At 48.9% G+C, this 19171-nt stretch overlaps 1 protein-coding gene across 20 annotated transcripts in view; it reads left to right on the top strand.

Annotated features, from left to right (window-relative positions):
• Positions 1-19171, top strand: part of PCNT (pericentrin) — a 106801-nt gene that overhangs the window by 1978 nt on the left and 85652 nt on the right. For all 20 annotated transcript variants that reach the window (XM_069566749.1, XM_069566845.1, XM_069566759.1 and 17 more), the window contains exons 2-10: positions 727-933; positions 5652-5729; positions 8590-8791; positions 10760-10815; positions 11814-11988; positions 12454-12590; positions 14605-14716; positions 16129-16372; positions 16609-16684. In XM_069566749.1, coding sequence (XP_069422850.1) covers positions 727-933; positions 5652-5729; positions 8590-8791; positions 10760-10815; positions 11814-11988; positions 12454-12590; positions 14605-14716; positions 16129-16372; positions 16609-16684 — 1287 coding nt within the window. The remainder of the gene's footprint in view (positions 1-726; positions 934-5651; positions 5730-8589; positions 8792-10759; positions 10816-11813; positions 11989-12453; positions 12591-14604; positions 14717-16128; positions 16373-16608; positions 16685-19171) is intronic.

Consider the following 19171-nt stretch of genomic DNA (forward strand, 5'->3'; position numbering starts at 1 on the left):
TCCTGTGAAAAGCTGATGTTAGTATCATACCTTTTGAATAAGGTGTTATGAGAAACAGTAGTGAGCAATCTAAAACCCTTAGATTCGACGGACTGAACACTGCCAGGTGTGCCTTCTGATAGGGAGATTCTGTGGCGGTCCCTGGTGCTTTGGTGAGCTGTGTCATGAAAACTAGAACATCTGATTCCATAAAGGAGGATGTTAGATTGACCTGGCTTAATTAATTTTTTGCTATTTCTGTACCTTGTCTCAGAATCTATGGCAAGGAAGTTTTGGCTACACTATATATTTCCCTGATTGGGGGAAAATGGGGCAAAAGGGGAGAGATTTAGCTTTTATATAATTTTAAACTGTAACCGTGCCTTGATTAAGCTATCAGTTTTTAAAATAGATGCATCTCTAAATTTTTGAATTTTTTTGTAAACTGTTACGGGCTAGAGAAGCTATTCTGCCAGCCAGCCTTATTGCTTTCCTTTGTCTGTGGGCATCATTAACCATCCTCACTGTTAAGTTCTTCAGTGTGACTCTGAATCCCAGTGCCTCGATGTTGATGGCGGCAGTGTTTGTGGGGCAGGGACCCAGGTGACGTGTGTCTGGCCAGGTGTGGCCACGTGGGCTGCGCGGGCCCCAGAGCCTCATGCTCCCCGCAAGCTCTCTCACCTTGTGGTTCTGTTGCTTCTTCCTTGCTTACCTTTGTCTCTGCTACTTTTCTACATTTCTGCGCAGCTTGCTCACTTCAGACAGAGAAAAACAAAAGGTGACTGTACGCATTCGAAGAAAACGCCGGCGAAGAGGAAGGGCACGACTGTCAATGCGCCTGTCGCGGAGGAGAGTCCGGTAGCTGCGCCCGGAGACGGTGGGCCCCTGGGCGGCCTGGACATTGGCAAGAACCCGACCTGCAGTGACACCCCTGATGGTGCTGAAGCCGCTCAGGTGCATTTAGTCAGCTTTGTGTTTTCACGTTTTTCTTATCTTCTAGTTCTTGTTAGCCTAATGTACTGAAAGTAGTGTTGGGTCTGTTTTTGTCTATCCAAAGTTAGGGAAAGAGGGTTTTACTCTATCTTACAGATGGGGAGTATATTTTTGTAGTTTTACTTACAGTTAAAAGTTTTCTCTTCATCACATGATTTTGAGAAATGTTGAATGGACTGTTTGAAGGCGAGTGTCTGTGTTGGTGATGCTGTGGTAACGGAAACTTGCCAAGTGTGGCCTCCTCACGTGTGGCTGTGCAGCAGCCCCTTTGACACTTAAACCGTAACGTCCTTTCATGTGCTCTCAAATCCGCCTCGTTCTTGGTTGTAGCCTTCCCCGTCTTTCTGAACGTGGAATGAGGAGGCAAGGGGTGAAGGTGTCCCAGAAATGTTGTCTTGTCTGCTTCTTGAGGCCCTGTGGCTGCAGGGACAGGTGTGGACCTGCGTGTGCAGGGTGCGTGGCCTCGCTGCACATGTCGAGGGCTGGGGGCTCTCCTTGGGGCCTCCTCTGGCCTGTATTATAAGCAAGGGGCCTTGAACCAGGAGAATCTGTTGCTTATGTGTGGCAGGGGCAGGGCAGGGGTTTGCTAGAATGAGCAGAACATTGGTGGCCCAGGGCAGACTGACTGAAAACCATGTTGTGTTTGCACTGCCTTATTGAAAAAAAATGGGATGATTACCAGCATAGTTTATGATATTCTGCCTACAAACCTAGAATGCTGCTTTTGGCAAATGGGAAGGCCTGGTCATGGTGCTCCGACTTTGCCTGGGAGCTGCTGCGGAACTCTGGTGCCTGCGCCTCTGGGCCAGCCTGTGCCCGGCTGACTCGCCCTCCAGTGCCTGTGCTCTCAGAGACCTGAGACTGGGCCTCAGTTATTGTTCATGCTGTCTTCTTGTTGCTTCTCTGGGGTGGAGCTGTGGTTCTCAGTAGCCTTGTATCGTAGCTAAGTACCTGAACGCCATGCTGAGGGGGCCAAGCACTTACTCTCAGTGGCTTTTCTCTGTATGTTTCCTGCCTAGGCTCTTTGAGGAGAAAGGCTCATAGTGTAAGTTAGCATTTATTATTTCGTATCTTTACTTTCAGATTAGACAAGTCTTTATTTTTTTTAACTTAAAAGTTTTGTATTTTTCAGCTGTTTGTTTTAAAATAATGTTAGAGCTGCAAAAAGTTTGTAAAAAATGGCAGAGTTCCTGGATATCCCTCACCTAGATTCCTGAAACATTTGATATCTATATAATCACAGTGTAAATGATTATGCAGTTTCAGTAAACATTGAAACAATACTGTGAGCTGATTGCTAGAGCTTTTTCTAATTTTTCCCATTTTTTTCTGGTCTGGGATTCTATATTGCAGTTTAGTGCCTTGTCACCTTAGTCTCCTCCAATCTGGACAGTTTCTCAGTCTTCCTTTGTGTTTTATAAGTTGGACATTTGTGGGCGAGAGTCGGACACGACTGAAGCAACCTAGTAGCAGCAGCAGCAGCTAGTTATGTGGTAGGATCCCTGTCAGTTTGGCTCTGTTTGATGTTTTCTCCTGATTGAAGTCAGGTAGTACATTTTAGCAGGAACACTGTGGAGGTGATGATGTTGCCTGCCAAGGGTATCTGAGAAGAAGCACGGGTGGTATGTCTCACTACTGGGGGGGCCTGCCAGATTTCTTCTGATAGAAAAGTTTTTCTTTTTCCCTTTGTAGTTAATAAGTGTATAGTGTGGAGGTACTTAGAGACCCTGTAAACAATCTGTCAGTTTTAGCTTTCATTGAGGACTCTCACCTGCAGGAACTACTGCGGTGTTGGCTGGATGATGACTTTGTTTCCATCATTCCACCTACATATGTTAATTGGTGTTTTACTCTAAGGAGGAACTGTTGTTCCTCCCCAACTTATTTATTTATTCAATCATTTATATCAGTATGGACTGCTAGATACTTACTCTATTATGGGTTTTAATCCATCGTATCAGTGTTTATTTTGTTGCTGAAACGTACATTTGGCCATTGGGAGTGCCTTTGGATTGGCATCTGTGACCTTTCAACATGTGCTCATTGTTTGCTGGCACCTACTTCCATACTTTCTGCACCAAGGCTTTCCAGGCTTATTTGGTTCTTTCCTTTCTACAGCCCCAAACAGTCATTTCTTCTAGGAGCCCTGGTTCCTTTTGCTGGAGAATGGCTTTAGAAGCCAAGATCTGTGTGCTCAGTGCGCTTATTACTAGCAGGGTGTAGTTGCTTCTGGGCTGTTTCAAAAGAGAGCAGGAAAATGTAAGTAAATGTATATTCAAACACATCTGTACATATTTCTTTATTTGTATGTATAGTAAAAATCCTAAATTAATAGTAATATCTTCAATTTTAATCCAACAGTACAAATTTTATTCTAGCTTCCCCCCTTTTTTTACTTTTAGCTCCTTTTACCCATGGTGAGAAACCTGACATCCTTATTTACAATATCTTTATTTACTCAGTCTTAAAATACACTTAAATAAGCTTCAGAATTGCCAATTCTCATGCTTGTGAAAAACAAATTTGTTAACTGAAGTGGAATATTTAAAGTGGAATATCTCCACTTTTTTAATGTTTGCTTTACACCATTTCACTTTTATAAAAGGCCAAATTAATACCTGTTTTTTGCTAACTGAAAGAAATCCAGAGAGTGTTTTCACTTTTATGAAGAAATGCAATTGATTCTTTACTTTTAGGCCATTTTGGCTTACGAGAACTTTCTTAGGAAGGCTCAACTTTTGGTCTTGGGGGAACCTGTGGTTCTTTTTTGTCTTTATTGTTCCTAGTTATTTGTTAGAAGTAAAGAAAGTGAAAGTTGCTCAGTCCTGTCCATCTCTTTGTGACCCCATGGACTAGAGTCCATGGAATTCTCCAGGCCAGAATACTGGAGTGGGTGGATTTTCCCTTCTCCCCTTCTTGGGATATATGTACTGGAAATATTTTTCCTGGTCTTGCTTACCTAGCTTTGTTCTTAATGGTGTCTTGTGATAGGCAAATATTCTTCACTTTGGTGTTGATCTCATCATTTCTTTCTGTGTTAAGTGATTTCTGTGTCCTGTCCAAAAGATCTCTCCTGTCCTTTGGCTGTGAAGACAATCTCCTGTGTCTGCTTGAGGATTTCTGGCCTGGTTTCTGTGTTTTAATTCTGTGATCTGTCTCGTTACTTTCTGTGTTTGGAGCACCTTGACTTGTAGAAGAATAGTTTATAGTCTTGCTGGTTTTGAGTGTTTTATAAATAGAATAACCCAGTATGCTAGCTTCACATTTGCTGGGCTGTTTAAAATTTTTGGCCATGTCAAATGGCATAGTGGGATCTCAGGTCCCCTACCAGGATTTGATGGAGCAGGAAATGGCAACCTACTTCAGTACTCCTGCCTGGAAAATTCCATGGAGTCCATGGGGTCGCAAAGAATTGGGCATGACTGAGTGACTTCACTTTCTTTCTTTCTATAGTTCCTTTTGGAGAAGGAAATGGCAACCCACTCCAGTGTTCTTGCCTAGAGAATCCCATGGACAGAGGGGCCTGGTGGGCTACAGTCTATGGGGTTGCAAAGAGTTGGACACTACTGAGCAACACAGACACACACACACACCAGGATTTGAACCAGTGTGCCCTGTTGGGGAAGCTCAGAGTCCTAACCGCTGTACTGCCAGAGAAGCCCCTCCCTGAATTGTCACCTTGAAAGCAGGACACAAAGATGGTCTCTCTAGTCACGTAGAAAACTGGAGGAGAGAGGAGTTCATTGCCCCTTGCCCTTTTAGTGGTTCCTCTGCATCCTCATTATTTAAAGCATTGTTGGCATGCTTGGGAATAATTGAATTGACAGATTCATCCTTATGATGATGAAATAGCATTGTGTTAGAGGAGAAGCAGGTTGCTCAGATCCATCTTGCATCCTATGTAAATGCAGGGGTCTGGCAGTAATTGCAAGATAAAATGTTTTACTCTAGTAAAAAAAAAAAAAGATTCTTTTCACTGTTCTTTGGAAGGCCTGTATGAAAGATAAAATTATGCCAGCCTTCTCAAGTAGTTATAACTGCCCAGAAATGAAACTGCTAACTGCAGTTGGGTCCAGCAGACTCTGACACTCTGACAGCAGTGAGTGACGTGTTGTCGGGTCTGGCAGCCCATATGGACGTGGTGGGAAGCCACCAGTGAGTTGACAAGGAGAATGCACTGAGCCTTCTTGCAGATAAAAGCCCCAGATTATTATAAATTTAAGTGTCAAAACTATTGGGGGGAAATTTGTTGGAAAACTTTAAATTCAATTTTGAGGTGATTTAGGAAAACGAAATTCTACTTTACAGGTTTTTAAGGAAAAGGTTTATCAAAAAAGGAAAATCTTGAAGATGAAATATTTGAATTTGTCTCAGATTAAGAGCTTAGAAAATGTTCATGAATGTGAAAGGCCAGGATTTGTGGAGAAACTAAAATTTAGTGATTTAAACGTTAAGCGCACAGTGAAATAACTTAAAGAAACAGGATTCATTAAAAATCATGCAGCATCATCATGAGGGAAACAAGTTACAAAAAATGTTTAGAGTTGAGACTGGTTAGGAGGAGACTGTAGATGGACCTAGCAGGCCTGGAGTGGGGCCGAGGTGGAGGGATCGGGGGCAGAGGGGCCGGGGCCACCCAGGTGCCACTGTGGACACCCCTCCTGGCCCTTCCCCGCCAGCTGCAGGAGCCCAGCAGAGAGAGGACGCCGCCGAAGCTGGATGGCCACTGTGCAGAGCAGCCCGGGGTCATGACGAAGGTGAGCTTTCCCTGGGTTCACTGTTAAGGTGGGTCCTTGTCTCCTCCCATGCATGGGAACCAGAGGCAGAGCTCCCTGCATGGAAGGCCTCACTTCACGCCCTCCTCACTTGTCGGGTGGGTGTCGGGCGGCGGTGGGGGGTGGGGAGCCGCCTTTCTGCCCTGCGGGTTTCTGTCATTGACCAGTGTGCTTCCCAGGCCTGGCCCACACTGAGACGCTGCAGGGGTCGGGCGTGCAGGCTGGGGGTCAGTGTTACTGTCCCAGCTCCTCCCAGAGTGCTTGGTGTGACTTCCGTGGATATTGAATTGATTCCTTTTTCAAATCAATTCAGTTTTGTTAGCATTTGCAAGAAAAATTATTAGATATTGACCAATATCAAAGTGTTGTCTTGAAAGTCTTATATTTTATCTGTTTTTTTTTTTAATTGAAGTATAGTTGTTGTACATTATTATGGTAGTTTCAGGTGTAAAGCATGGTGATTCAGTAGTTTTATAGATTATACTCCATTAGAAGTTAATACAAAATAATGGTATTTTAGACACTCAATTCTGGCTGGACTCAGTTCACACTACTTGTAGCAGTGAGCAAGTTTGGTTTTTAATCTGCATTATTGCAGGAGAAATCTAGATCATAGGGCTTGGAAAAATGGTCTCTGATGGAGTCTGTGAGACCCAGTCTTAAATACACATTTCATACTTGTTTAAGCTGTGACTTGTAGCATCTTGGTGGAAAAATACACAGAGCTTACATATAGCCCACCAGATAAGTACACCATGTGCAGCAGGTGACCCCCTGCTGGTCAGAGGTGGGACAGTGCTGGCCTTGATCCCTACTGTCCACCCCAAGTGAGCACTCACTTGCTGATTCTGCCGTGGAGCTCTGTGTCAGTGGACCTGGTCTCTTTTCTCCTTCACCTTTAGCATCTCTGCAGACGTCAGTTTAAGATGTATGTCTGGTGAATAGCATAGGGTTGATTTTTAACTGAGCCTGACAATCTGTCTTCTTATTTGGCAGTGAATTCCATTGTATCTAATGTCATCACTGCTGTGCCTATACTTACACCAGACATTTAATTTGGGTTTTCTGTTTGTCTTGCCTGTTTTTTTCCTTTCTTTTCACCTGTTTTGCCTTCTTTGAATTATTATTTATCATGGGATTTACAAAGAAATTATCCTTTTATGCATTTTGAAGTAATAGTACACAGTTTCTGTTCTTTTAATGGTGAGATTATGAAATACAGTATGTATACTTAGTTTGTCTAAGTATAAATTTAATCACATTCACTTTCCTCTTGCATAATTATTTAAACTCTGTTTATACGTCCCTTAACCTCTATTTTTGTCATGGTCTTTTTAAAAATTGTATTAGGTTGGTACAAAAGCAATTGTGGTTTCAGGCTATAAATTTTAAATCATTACAACTAGGCTCAAACACTTCTTTATTAATCAAAGTAGGAACTGCTGTAATCAGCACGTTTTTGCCAATGAGAAATAAGATTGCTCATTCCTATGGTGTAAAAATCCATGCTTCAGGATTCAGTGAACCTTTGGAAAGCATTTTCTGCCTCCTGCTGGTTATGGAAGCATTTTCCCTGCAAAAATTGTTGAGATGCTTGAAGAACTGATAGTCTTCTGGCGAGAGGTCAGGTGATTATGGTGGCTGAATCAACATCATAGCCCGATTCATTCCACTTTTAAAGTTGATCACACGTTGTTGTGGAAAAGAATTGGGGCCATTTTGTTGCCAGTGCTGGCTACAAGCCTTGTAGTTTTTGGTGCACCTCATCGACTTGCTGAGCATAATTCTCAGGTGTAATGGTTTTGCTGGGATTCAGAAAGCCATAGTGGGTCAGACCTTCAGCAGACTACCAAAGAGTGACCATGACTTTTTTTTTTTTTTTTGGCAAGTTTGGGTTTGGGAAGTGCTTTGGAGCTTCTTCTTGGTTCAACCAGTGAGCTGGTTGTCCTTGATTGTTGTATAAAACTCACTTTTTGTCACACATCACAATCCGATTGAGAAATGATTTGTTGTTGTTGCATAGAATAAGAGAAGATGATAATTCAAACCAGTGATATTTTTTATTTTTGGTCAGCTCATGAAGTACTAATTTATTGAGCTTTTTTACTTTTCCAGTTTACTTCAAATGCCAAGACTGTAAATGGTCAACAAGTTCTTCAGCAGCTTCTAGTGTAGTTGTAAGAGGATCAGCTTTGATGATTGCTCTGAATTGGTTGTTGTCAGCTTCCAATGGCCTGCCACTGTGCTGTTCATCTTCAAGGCTCTCATCTCCTGTGCTAAACTTCTTGAACCTTCTTGGCACTGTACGTTCATTAGCAGTTCTTGGGCCAAATGCGTTGTTGATGTTGTGAGTTGTCATCACTGCTTTATGACCCATTTTGAACTCAAATAAGAAAATTGCTTGAATTTGTTTTTTGTCTAACGTCATTTCCCTAGTTTAAAGTAATAAGTCATTAGCAGAAAAAAATTAAGAAATGCTCATCAAAATTATGTATAAAATAACGACATTTGTACCAATATCAGACAGCAGATTTCAGCAATGCAAAAACCTCAGTTACGTTTGTACCAAGCTAGTAAAGCACTCATAAGATTTCTCATCTTAATGCTCCTGGTGCACAGTTCAGCGGTGCTCATCCATTCACAGTGTTGTGCATCCTTCAGCTCCATCTGTCTCCACAGCTCTTATCTCATCACCCTGAAACCATGTTTGCTGATGGCATCTCCGCAGCCCCTGGCAGCCACCATCCTACCTCCGTCCTATGGTTTGCAACACTGCATGCCTCACGAGGGCGGCATGACGTTGTCTTCCGTGGCGGCACACAACTAACTCACTGTCCTCCAGGAGCTGGAGCTGGAGGTGCTGCGCCTGAGCCTGAGTGACATGCACGCAGCACGGCTGGAGCGGACGCAGGCGCACCTGCAGCGCGAGAAGGAGGCGGCACTGGCCGAGCTGCACGCTGAGCTCACCGGGCGGCACGCACAGGAGCGGGCCCTGCTGCAGAGCCGTGCACGCCGGGAGCTGGAGCTGGTCCGCGAGGAGGCAGGTATGCACGGTGGCTGTGCACGGGGCTGGGCGACAACCTGGGGATGTCAGCAGAGGGTCCTGGCGTGAGAGCTGTGAGTTTCTTCGTCGCTTCTTCACTTTCTGTCTCTGGCCACAGTTTATGGCCACCCCAGACCCCCATTCCCATCCTAGACCCCCACCCCAGACCCCCATTCCCATCCTAGACCCCCATCCCAGTCCCCCGTCCTCATCCCAGACCTCCATCCCAGTCCCCCATCCTCATCCTAGACCCCCATTCCCATCCTAGACCCCCACCCCAGACCCCCATTCCCATCCTAGACCCCCATCCCAGACCCCCATTCCCATCCTAGACCCCCACCCCAGACCCGCATTCCCATCCCAGACCTCCATCCCAGTCCCCCACTCCAGACCCCTATCTCTGCCCCAGACACCCATCTCAGACCCCCACACCAGACCCCCATCCCTATCCCAGACCCCCATCCCAGACCTCCATCCCCACTCCAGATCCCCATCCCCACCTCAGCCCACCCTAGATCCCCATCCCTGCCCCAGACCCCCACCCCAGACACCAGTCCCCATCCCAGATCCCCATCCCAGACCCCCATTCCCTCCCCAGACCCACACCTCAGACCCCCATCCCCATCCCAGTTCCTCATCCCCACCTCAGACCCGAATCCCTGCCTTGGACCCCCAACCTGGACCTCTATCCCCTACTGGACCCCTACCACTGCCTCAGACCCCCCAGCCCACCCATACCCCACCCCTGGCTCCTCACTGTGCTCAGAGGCTGTCTCGCTGCTGGTGGCACCTCAGGCACCTTTCAATCTTGCAGTTCTCTGGCCTTAAAGTGAACTTTTATGTTGTCATTTTTTGTTTCTTGGTACATTTTCTGTTGGTATTTTTGTAAAAATCAATTTTTATGTAATAGTTTTATTGAGCTGTAATTCATATACCAGATAACTCACTCGTTTAAAACTGTTTCAAGGCAGCACTTTGGTGGCTTTTCTTGTTTTTCCTGCTCAGAACGTTTTTCCCCAAGAAGAGTCCCTGGGCTGTTTTCTCTGACCCACCCTGGGTTGCAGAGTCTTCCTCTCCTTCCCCCCTTACCCCCCAGAAGCATCCCCCTCAGTCCTCTGATGCATCTTCACAGAGATTCAGGCAAACACAAAGAGATTATTCCATGTCCTCCCCTGCTTTTGTTAAATTTTAAAAATATGAAACATGCTTGTCGTAGGCCTGTTTCGATGCTGTTTCCTCCACCAGCACCCCTGGGAACAGTCCCCAGAGAGGCCCATCTGCTCTCCACTCCCTGCACTCTGCCGTGGGCGGGGTCCCTGTGGACCTGGTGGAACCTGCCCTTGCAGGGCAGTGGCTGGATCTCTGCATGGATCCCGGGCTTGCTGGGCCACCCTCCTGGCACCTGGTGGTGCTGGCTGTCGCCTGCTGCTGCTCCCCCAGTTCCACGCTCGGCTGCACCCCCGGCCCAGTTGATCTCCTCTGCCCCTGGTGCCTGGCACCTCTTTTCTAGTGCTTTTTCCCTCCTGGTGGGGAGCTGTTGGAACCTGAAACGTCTTTACCTATTGTCCAGCACCCAGCCTGGAAGCTGGCCCTGCAGGATCTTGGACTCCAGGCTGTGGGTGTGCGTGGGGCCCGGTTCGGGGCGGATGGGCCGAGGTTCTACTAGCAGGATGAGGCGGGCTCAGTGATCTGTGAGGCTCAGAGCCAGCCTCACATGGCCCTCCTAGACTGTTGCTCTGGCTGGACGCCGCCTGTGCTCTGTTGGGCACAAGCGTGATTTGCTAATCAAAGCAGCCATCTTCACCTTCTCGATTCTCTCAGGTGCCTCCTGTCCTGTCCTGTTGGTGTTGGCGAGTGTTCTGTGGAGTGGCCTGTGGCGCGAGAGCCTTATCCTCTCTGGGGAACCAGACTGTGGGGAAGTCTGAGCCTCGGTGATCCGAGCCACTTGTCATGTTTGTTTGTCTTGCAGCTGAGCTGAAGGAGAAGCTACAATCAGAAATGGAAAAAAATGCCCAGATGATAGAGGTACATAGGATGGGAAAGTGTCATTCCGTGCAGGTGGTATTTCCCTCACCCGCCGGGGTCTCCCACTTGATTCTCACAACGCAGTCGTAGCTGGAGTCGCCAGGGCAGTGTGGTGCACTGCTCTGTCTGCCCGGCGTGGATTCCTCGGCAACTGTTCGAGTCTTTTGTGTGGCCTGGTGCGATGGGAGTCTCTTCCCTCCCGTCTGGCTTCTGAGCAGCCCTGTGGCCTGGCCCTGGCTGTGCTCGGGACGCAGACCTCGGTCGTCAGGAATGGGAGAGGCGGACACTACTTAGGAAGCCGTGGTGGGGTGGGGATGCGGGACGAGCGTCCCCGGGGGTGAAGGCAGAGGTCGGTGTGCTGACAGCGCTGAGCGCACCGGCCAGTGCTCTGCTTGTCCTGCTGCTCCCACTCCACGCCCCCTTTAGTGGGGAGAGTTCTGATTTAGGGTGTAAGAGGATTAGCTCTTTTCTGAGGAAGTCGCTCACCACACTTTTGACTCTTGTGGCCCGTCCCTTTTTCAAGTCCATCTTTGTAGAAGAGCTCTTGGCACTGGTGATGGCAGTGGTAGCGGGTGCTGTTGGGGACTGTGTCCTGGCCACTCCGGACAGCTGGCAAGTGGAGGACAGCCTTAGGCCCCAGCTCAGGGCACCCTCAGTCCCCGCTGTCCAGCCTGGGGCGCTTGGACAGAGTCTGGCCCTGCAGAGCTGGGTGACATTGCTGCAGCACCTGGGTCTGTGTGGGTGACGGATGTCTGGCTTGTCAGCTAAGTTCCTGTGCTTCTGCTGCGAGGCCACTTCTGTTTCTGGCGGCGGTCCAGGCCCCTGTGTCCTGGGATGTTTGCCTTCTGCTGTTCCTGTCTGACTGGACGTCTCAAGCCGCATGCTGTACTCATAGTCTCGTCTGAGCAGGGATGACTGGGTTTTGAATGCAAGGTTGAAATATTTTTACCTCAATAATCAACCATTGGCTATCATTTCCTCTTTCTCATTTAAATTAGATTCTGAAGCAAGACTGGGAATCTGAGAGAGACTCATGTTTAGAAAACCTACGCCAAGAATTATTGGAAAAGCATCGGTCAGAACTGGAGAATTTACAAAACCAGTTTAAGAAAGAATTGGCACAACAGAAAGCTGAGTTGGAGAAGGTTTTTCAAGCCAAAAATCAAGCTGAATGTGAGTCTTTAAGTAACATGAGCAATTTGGAGGGGCTGGTTTTCCTGTGTCATCCTAGGGAGACTGTTGTGTGACGGGCCAGCAGGACAAAGCCAGTGTGGTCCTGCCTTGTGGGTCTCAGGCCTCTCAGGTCCCCTGAAATTTCCAGAACCCTTCATTTCAGAGACAGTTTTATGTGTTCTTCTACTGGGACATGTTTGTTTTGCTACCAAAAAAGTAATATGCAGTCGTTCACTTTCTACTACACGGTGACACCCACTGGCAATAGGCACTGTCTGCTGGCCTGTGCCTTCCCCTTCCTCCTCCCTCCCTCTGTCCCAGAGGAGAGGAGAGTCCTAAGAAGAGAGTTTCTCCCTAAGAGAGAAAACAGGGTCTGCAGGGAGCCTGGGGACACGCGGTGCGTGCAGCTGTCGCTGCAGGTGGAGGGCACTGCCGTCACAAACTGAGGCCCTGGCCCGTTGGCAGGTTCCCTTCAGACGCAGGAGGCGCAGCACGAGGCCTCCCTGAGCAAGCTCCGCGCAGACCTGCAGTTGGAGCACTGCCAGTACTTGGAGGAGCTGGAGCGGAAGTTCCAAGAGAAGGAGAAGGAGAACCAGCTGGAGGTGGGCACCGGCTTCTTTCTTTGAATTGTCAGTGCAGGACGGAGTTGAGGAGACCCTGGATTGGATTCACGCTCTGTCATCAGCCAAAATTTAAGCCCTAATTTGTGTTACATGTTTTTTTACTTTTAAATCGAGGTGTAGGTGAATTACAGTACTGTGTGAGTTTAGATGCACCGCATAGTGATTCCCAGTTTTTAAAGATTATATTTTATTTATAGCTATTATAAAGTATTGTCTGTATTCTCTGTGTTATACAGTATAGTTGATTTTATACTTAGTTATACTTAATAGTTTGTACCTCTTAATCTCGTCCCCTAACTTGCCTCTCTCCCCTCCCCTCTCCTCACTGATGACCATAGCTTGTTCTTTATAACTGTGAGTCTTTTTGTATATGTATTTATTTTTTAGATTGCACATGTTCGTGATAATATACAGTATTTGTCTTTCTCCTTCTGACTTACTTCACTTGGTGTAATATTCTCCAGTCCATCCATGTTTCTGTGGATGACAGTATTTTTTTTTCATGGCTGTGTAGTGTTCCATTATGTGATTCCCACATGGCTCAGTGGTAAAGAACCCGCTGGCCAATGCAGGAGACCTAGGAGATGCAGGTTCGATCTCTGGGTCAGGAAGATCCCCTGGAGGAAGAGATGGCAATCCACTCCAGTATTCTCGCCTGGAGAATGAGCCTGGTGGGCTGCAGTCCATGGAGTCACAAGAGTCAGACATGGCTGAGCGACTGCACGTGCAGCCAGTACTCCGTTCTATATGTGTCCATGTCTTCTTTATCCGTTTGTCTGTCAGTTGATACTTTCGTTGCTTCAGGGTGCATATATCTTTTTAAATTAGTTTTTCCATTATTTTGGGTGTATACCCAGGAGTTGCTGGGTCATATGGCAGTTTTGTTTTTAGTTTTTTGAGGGACCTCCATACTCTAAGCCCTAATTTAAAGGGACTCTCAGTATTTGCTAGAGGCAGTAGGTAGTCACATCAGGAGGTAAAGTCTGTGACTGTGACTTAATGATGGTGTCCAGTCCTACCCTTGGAGAATTCGTGCCATTGACAAGCACCCCTGGAATGTCTACAGGCTCCAGCCATCAAGGGTGCAAGGTTCTGCTGCTCACATCTTCAGAACTTTATTCCAATGGGACTCTACGTACTAAAATGTGGGTGATGTGGATGTATCTCACTCAAGAACCTGAAGGGCCTTTATCACCAAGACCAGCAGCCAAGCAGTGCCCCATGCATTGATTCAAGAAATCAGAAAGTGACTGGCAGACGGAGTTAGCTGAGGCTGGTGCATGGGTTTGCAGGGAGAGAGTCATGGAGCCCAGGAGGAGCCGGATCTGGCCCTGCTGTGCTGGCTCCTGTCTCTCCTCCAGACAGAGGGCAGCCTGTCCGGGTGGGGCCTGTGGCAGTCCCCCATCCTGGAAACAGGCAGCCAGAGGGGCATCTTCTGTCCTGTGCCCTGAAAAAGGAAGGGCCCATTTCATAGGCAGCGGGCAGCCACAGGCCAGCACCACCCTCTCCCTTGGAGGCTTGGCCCCACGCTGGTGACTTGGGGAGCCTGGCAGCCACTCCAACCCAGGCCCCCAGGAAGGCGGGTGGTGCACCTCAGCTCCAGTGGTGCAGGGTTGGCTGGCACGTGGCACACACCCAGTGTGCAAGCTCTGTTTACCCTGAAAGAGGAGATGCTTCCCAGGGAGGTTGACCAGGCAGCTTGGAGAAAACCAAACAGGCTGCATGAGGGTAAGGGACCAAGGTCACAGATAGGGGAGGGGGCTGGTGGGAGCGGGCTTCTCCACTCTCCTTAACAACGTAGGGGCAGGTCTCTGCAGGGAACGAGCCCACAGCCTGAGAGGCATCCACATGTGAGACCATGGCCGCCATGGATTCCTCTGGATGGTCTCCGGGCTGCCGACTGGGGGATGGGGTGGGCTTGAGCTGAGGCAGCTGCGTTCCTACCTGGTGCCAGGGCCACAGCCCGGCACCCATACTGTGCCTGCTCTTCCAGCTGGAGAGGCTGCGTGCATCCTATGAGGAGCTACAGGCTCGGTCCCGGGAGGAGATCCAGTGCCTGGGGGCCCAGCTTGAGTCCGCGAGGTCCAGCAGGCAGGAGCTGAGTGGTGAGCACCTTGTCTTCCCAGTCCAGGTCCCTGGAACGGAAGGCTGCAGTTTGAACTGCTGAAACCCCAAACTAGAAGTTAACAGTTTTGCAAGCCTGAAAAAGTGGTCTTGTAAGCCTGTGTGCGTTTTGAGGTCTGTGGTGTCACTGTGTAGAGCTGTGGCGGCCCCTGGGCTTCACCATAGGTGAGCTAGCAATGATTCTGGAAGCCTGTGTCCTCCCTTGTGTTGACACACACCGTTCACACGTGAGCCTCGGCTCCTGACGGGGCTTGGTTAAGCACCGTGGAAACGCTGTTCTCATGCGGGAACTCGGGGCACAGGTGTGCCTTGCTGCATATCACCTCTTGGGCCTGCAGGCTTACCTCTGGCAAGTGTTGTTAGGCTCCTATGGCTCTGAGCTCTGATTTTGGAGGGTGATGCCATGTTTCCTGAGGGCACAAGACCCAGTCAGGAGCGCAGGGCCAGGAGGCGGGGGCTTGTCTGCTGCTCTGCACACAGGCCTCGCACAGTAGGATCTGCCCTGTTGTGTTGTTGGGAACGAAGGACAGAGTTCGGAGAAAGGACCTGAGATCACCCTTGATGGCTGTAGGGGTGCGTAGGCTCCATGTGCCCCGTACCCACCGTGGTGGTCCCTGGGAGAGGGCGGCTCCAGGCAGAGCTGGTGGACTGACTTGAGCCTGGGCTTCAGTTGTGCTTTCACACAGGGGTTATAGCCTGTGTGCTGCCTCTGCGCCCTCCCCTGTGTGGTTACGGCCCTCATGGGGGACGCAGATTTGGGACAGTGACCTGTTTCCTTCCCCATTATTTGAAAGCTGGTCACTGGCTGCGGTGGGCCAGCTGGCAGCACCTCTTAATCAGAATAGTGGTGGTGGTGACCGTTGTTTATGGTCGGTATTACTGTTCCATTGCTGTAAACAAAATACCTCCATCTCAGCAGCTTAAAAACACCCGCATTTATTAGCTTGGAAGTCTGAGCTGGCATGGCTGTTTCTGCCCAGGGTTACCCACAGCTGAGGTCAAGGTGCTGGGCTCTGCCATGACCTGACTTCCCTTTGACAGAATCTAGTGCTGTGGGACCGAGGTCCCATCTCCTGCTGGCTGGTGGCCCAGAGGCGGCCCCTCCTCTGTCTGCAGAGCCCCTGTGGCTTGGGGAGCCAACCTGAGAAAGCCCTCTGCTCCCGTGGGTCACTGGGGTTTGCCGAGGCCGCCCGGGTGGTCCCCCTGGTGGTCTTCCTGCTCCAGGCCCTGTGCTCCTAGCACAAGCCCTGGGGGCCTTTGTGCATTCACAGGTTTTGGGGTGGGATGGGGCCCCTGCTTTACACTTCTCTGCTGGCCCTGCGCTGTGGAGTCTTCAGTGTCTCATTTCCTCGAGTGCCGTGTCTGAGATGTTCGCTTGTGTCCATCCATAAAGAGTTGCGTGAGCAGCTGCTGGCCCGGGCGTCTCACGTGGAGGAGCTGGAGCTCCTGAAGAGAGACTTGGAGCAGCAGCAGCAGCAGGAGAGGAGCCGGCACGAGTCCGAACTGGAGCAGCTGAGGCTCTATTTCGAAGAGAAGCTGAGGGAGGCCGAGCGGAGCTACCAGGAGGACCTGACCCTGTTGCAGCGGCGGCTGCAGGAGGGGAGAGATGACTCCCTGCTGGAGGCCATGGGGACCAGGTGAGTGGCTTCCAGCCCAGCCCAGGAGAACACACTCATGTTTGGGTCTTGGCCTGGTGATGTTGAAGCTGGCACTGGTCTGACCTGCATGTGGGTGTGGTTGGTGACATCTGGCCAAAGTGGGTGGGCGTGGCCCTGCAGATTGGCACAGAAGTGGGGTCCCAGGGACAGTGGGATTTGGTGGCAAGGTGCCACGTCAGGCTCTTGCTACACAGCTTCTCTCTGAATTCACCCAGTGCCTGTTTGGAAGAGACACCAGAAGAAGAAAGAGACCATCCTGACAGACTCGGCCTTCAGCGGGAGCAGCTTGAGGTGATGGGCCGGCTTTGTTGTGTCTTGAGGTGTGACTGACGGGACCTGAGTGTCCAGTGTTGGTGTGATGACTGGATGCCTGGGTGTGATGTGACGGGCCTCCTTGGTCAGTCTGGTGAACCTGCACCTCCACAGTCGGAGTGTTTTTCTTTCAATGAGAACTTGTAAGATCCCTCTCTCAGTGCCTGTAGATAGACATACGGTGTCGTTGACTGTACCCCTATGAGAACTTGTAAGATCTCCTCTCTCAGCGCCTGTAGATAGACAGTAGTGTCGTTGACTGTACTCCAATGAGAACTTGTAAGATCTCCTCTTTCAGCGCCTATAGACAGATAGTACAGTGTTGTTGACTGTACCCTGATGAGAACTTGTAAGACCACTTCTCTCAGTACCTATAGAAAGACATAGTGTTGTCGACTGTACCCAGTGAGAACTTGTAAGATCTCCTCTCTCAGTGCCTGTAGACAGATATAGTGTTGTTGACTGTACCCTGATGAGAACTTGTAAGATCTTTCTCAGCGCCTGTAGACAGACAATACAGTGTTGTTGGCTGTACCCCGATGAGAACTTGTATGATCTCTCTCAGTGCCTGTAGATGGACAAGTGTTGTTGACTGTACCCTGATGAGAACTTGTAAGATCGCTCTCAGTGCCTGTAGACAGACATAGTGTTGTCGGCTGTACCCTGATGAGAACTTGTAAGATCTCTCTCAGCGCCTATAGACAGACACAGTGTTGTTGACTGTACCCTGATGAGAACTTGTAAGATCTCTCTCAGTGCCTGTAGAAAGACAGTCATACAGTGTTGTCGGCTGTACCCTGATGAGAACTTGTAAGATCTCTCTCAGCGTCTATAGACAGACACAGTGTTGTTGACTCTACCCTGATGAGAACTTGTAAGATCTCTCTCAGCGCCTGTAGATAGAGTATTGTTGACTGCACCTTGATGAGAACTTGTAAGATCTCCTTTCTTAGCACCTGTAGACAGATGGTGTAGCGCTGTTGGCTGTACCCCGATGAGAGCTTGTCAGATCCGTCTCTCGGCGGCTGTAGACAGACATAGTGTTGTTGGCTGTACCCTGATGAGAACTTGTAAGATCTCTCTCAGCGCCTATAGACAGACACAGTGTTGTTGACTGTACTCTGATGAGAACTTGTAAGATCTCTCTCAGTGCCTGTAGATAGACATAGAGTATTATTGACTGCACCTTGATGAGAACTTGTAAGATCTCTTTTCTTAGCACCTGTAGACAGATGGAGTGGCACTGTTGGCTGTACCCCGATGAGAGCTTGTCAGATCTGTCTCTCGGTGCCTGTAGACAGACAGCACAGCCTTGTTGACTGTACCCTGTACTGTGCAGGCTCCCTGGGTCTCTTGTCCGCTGACTAGAAGTTTGACCCCTTCACCCACTTCGCCCGCAGCCCCTCCACCGCCTCTGGCAGCCCCCAGTTTCTTCTCCCGGAGGTGGGTTTTTAGATTCCAGGTGGAAGTGAGCCCATGCAGCACTTCTTTCTCAGTCTGAATGACCCACCTGGTGTGGCACTCTCAAGGAGCGGCCACGTTGTTGCGGGTTCTCCTCTTCTGTGGAGGAGAACCGGGCTCTCCTGCTCCCCAGGCTGCAGGAGGAGGCAGGCTCTCCTCTTCTGTGGCCGAGTAGTAGTTCCTGTGTGTGTAGGTCTATATGTGCGTAGCTGCCACAGCTTCATCTGTCTGTCTGTATGCACATGGACACTCGGGCTGCTTCCACGTCCTGCCTGTTGTAAATAGTGCTGCCATGAATGGTGGCGGTGGTGGTTTAGTCGCTAAGTCGTGTCCAGCTCTCGCGACTGCGTGGATTGTAACCCACCAGGCTTTTCTGTCCATGGGATTCTCCAAGTGTGGGTTGCCATTTCCATCTCCACGGGATCTTTCCCACCCAGGAATCGAAATCAAGGTCTCCCGCGTTGCAGGTAGATTCTCTACTGACTAAGGTATGAGGGAATCCCTGATGAATATTGGGGTGTTGTGGCTTTTTGAATTAGTGTTTTCGTTTTCTTTGGGTAAATACTGAGGAGTGGCATTGCTGTATCTATTTTTGATTTTTTGAGGAGCCTCCTTCCTGTTTTCCACAGTGGCTGCACCAGTTTACTTTCCCACCAACAGTGCACAAGCATTCCCTTTTCTCCACACCCTTGATGACATTTGTTATTTGTTTTTTTAGCAGTAGCTGCTCTAACCGGTGTGAGCTGATACCTCACTGGTTTTGATTTGTGTTTCTCTGACGATTTGAGATGTGGAGTGTCCTTTCACGTAACTTTTGGCTGTCTGGGTGTCTTCTTTGGAAAAATGTCTGTTGCAGTCTCTGCCTGCTTTTTAATCAGTTTGTGTGTATGTGTGTGCTATTGAGGTATATGAGCATCTCAGTACATCACGAGAAGGCTGTATTTCATTAATCTTTAGTTGGGAAATGAGCTGTCTTTATGTTCTCAAGTCTGGATTTCCATCCTT

The sequence above is a fragment of the Ovis canadensis genome, chromosome 1 (genome assembly GCF_042477335.2).
Source record: "Ovis canadensis isolate MfBH-ARS-UI-01 breed Bighorn chromosome 1, ARS-UI_OviCan_v2, whole genome shotgun sequence".
Lineage (NCBI taxonomy): Eukaryota > Metazoa > Chordata > Mammalia > Artiodactyla > Bovidae > Ovis > Ovis canadensis.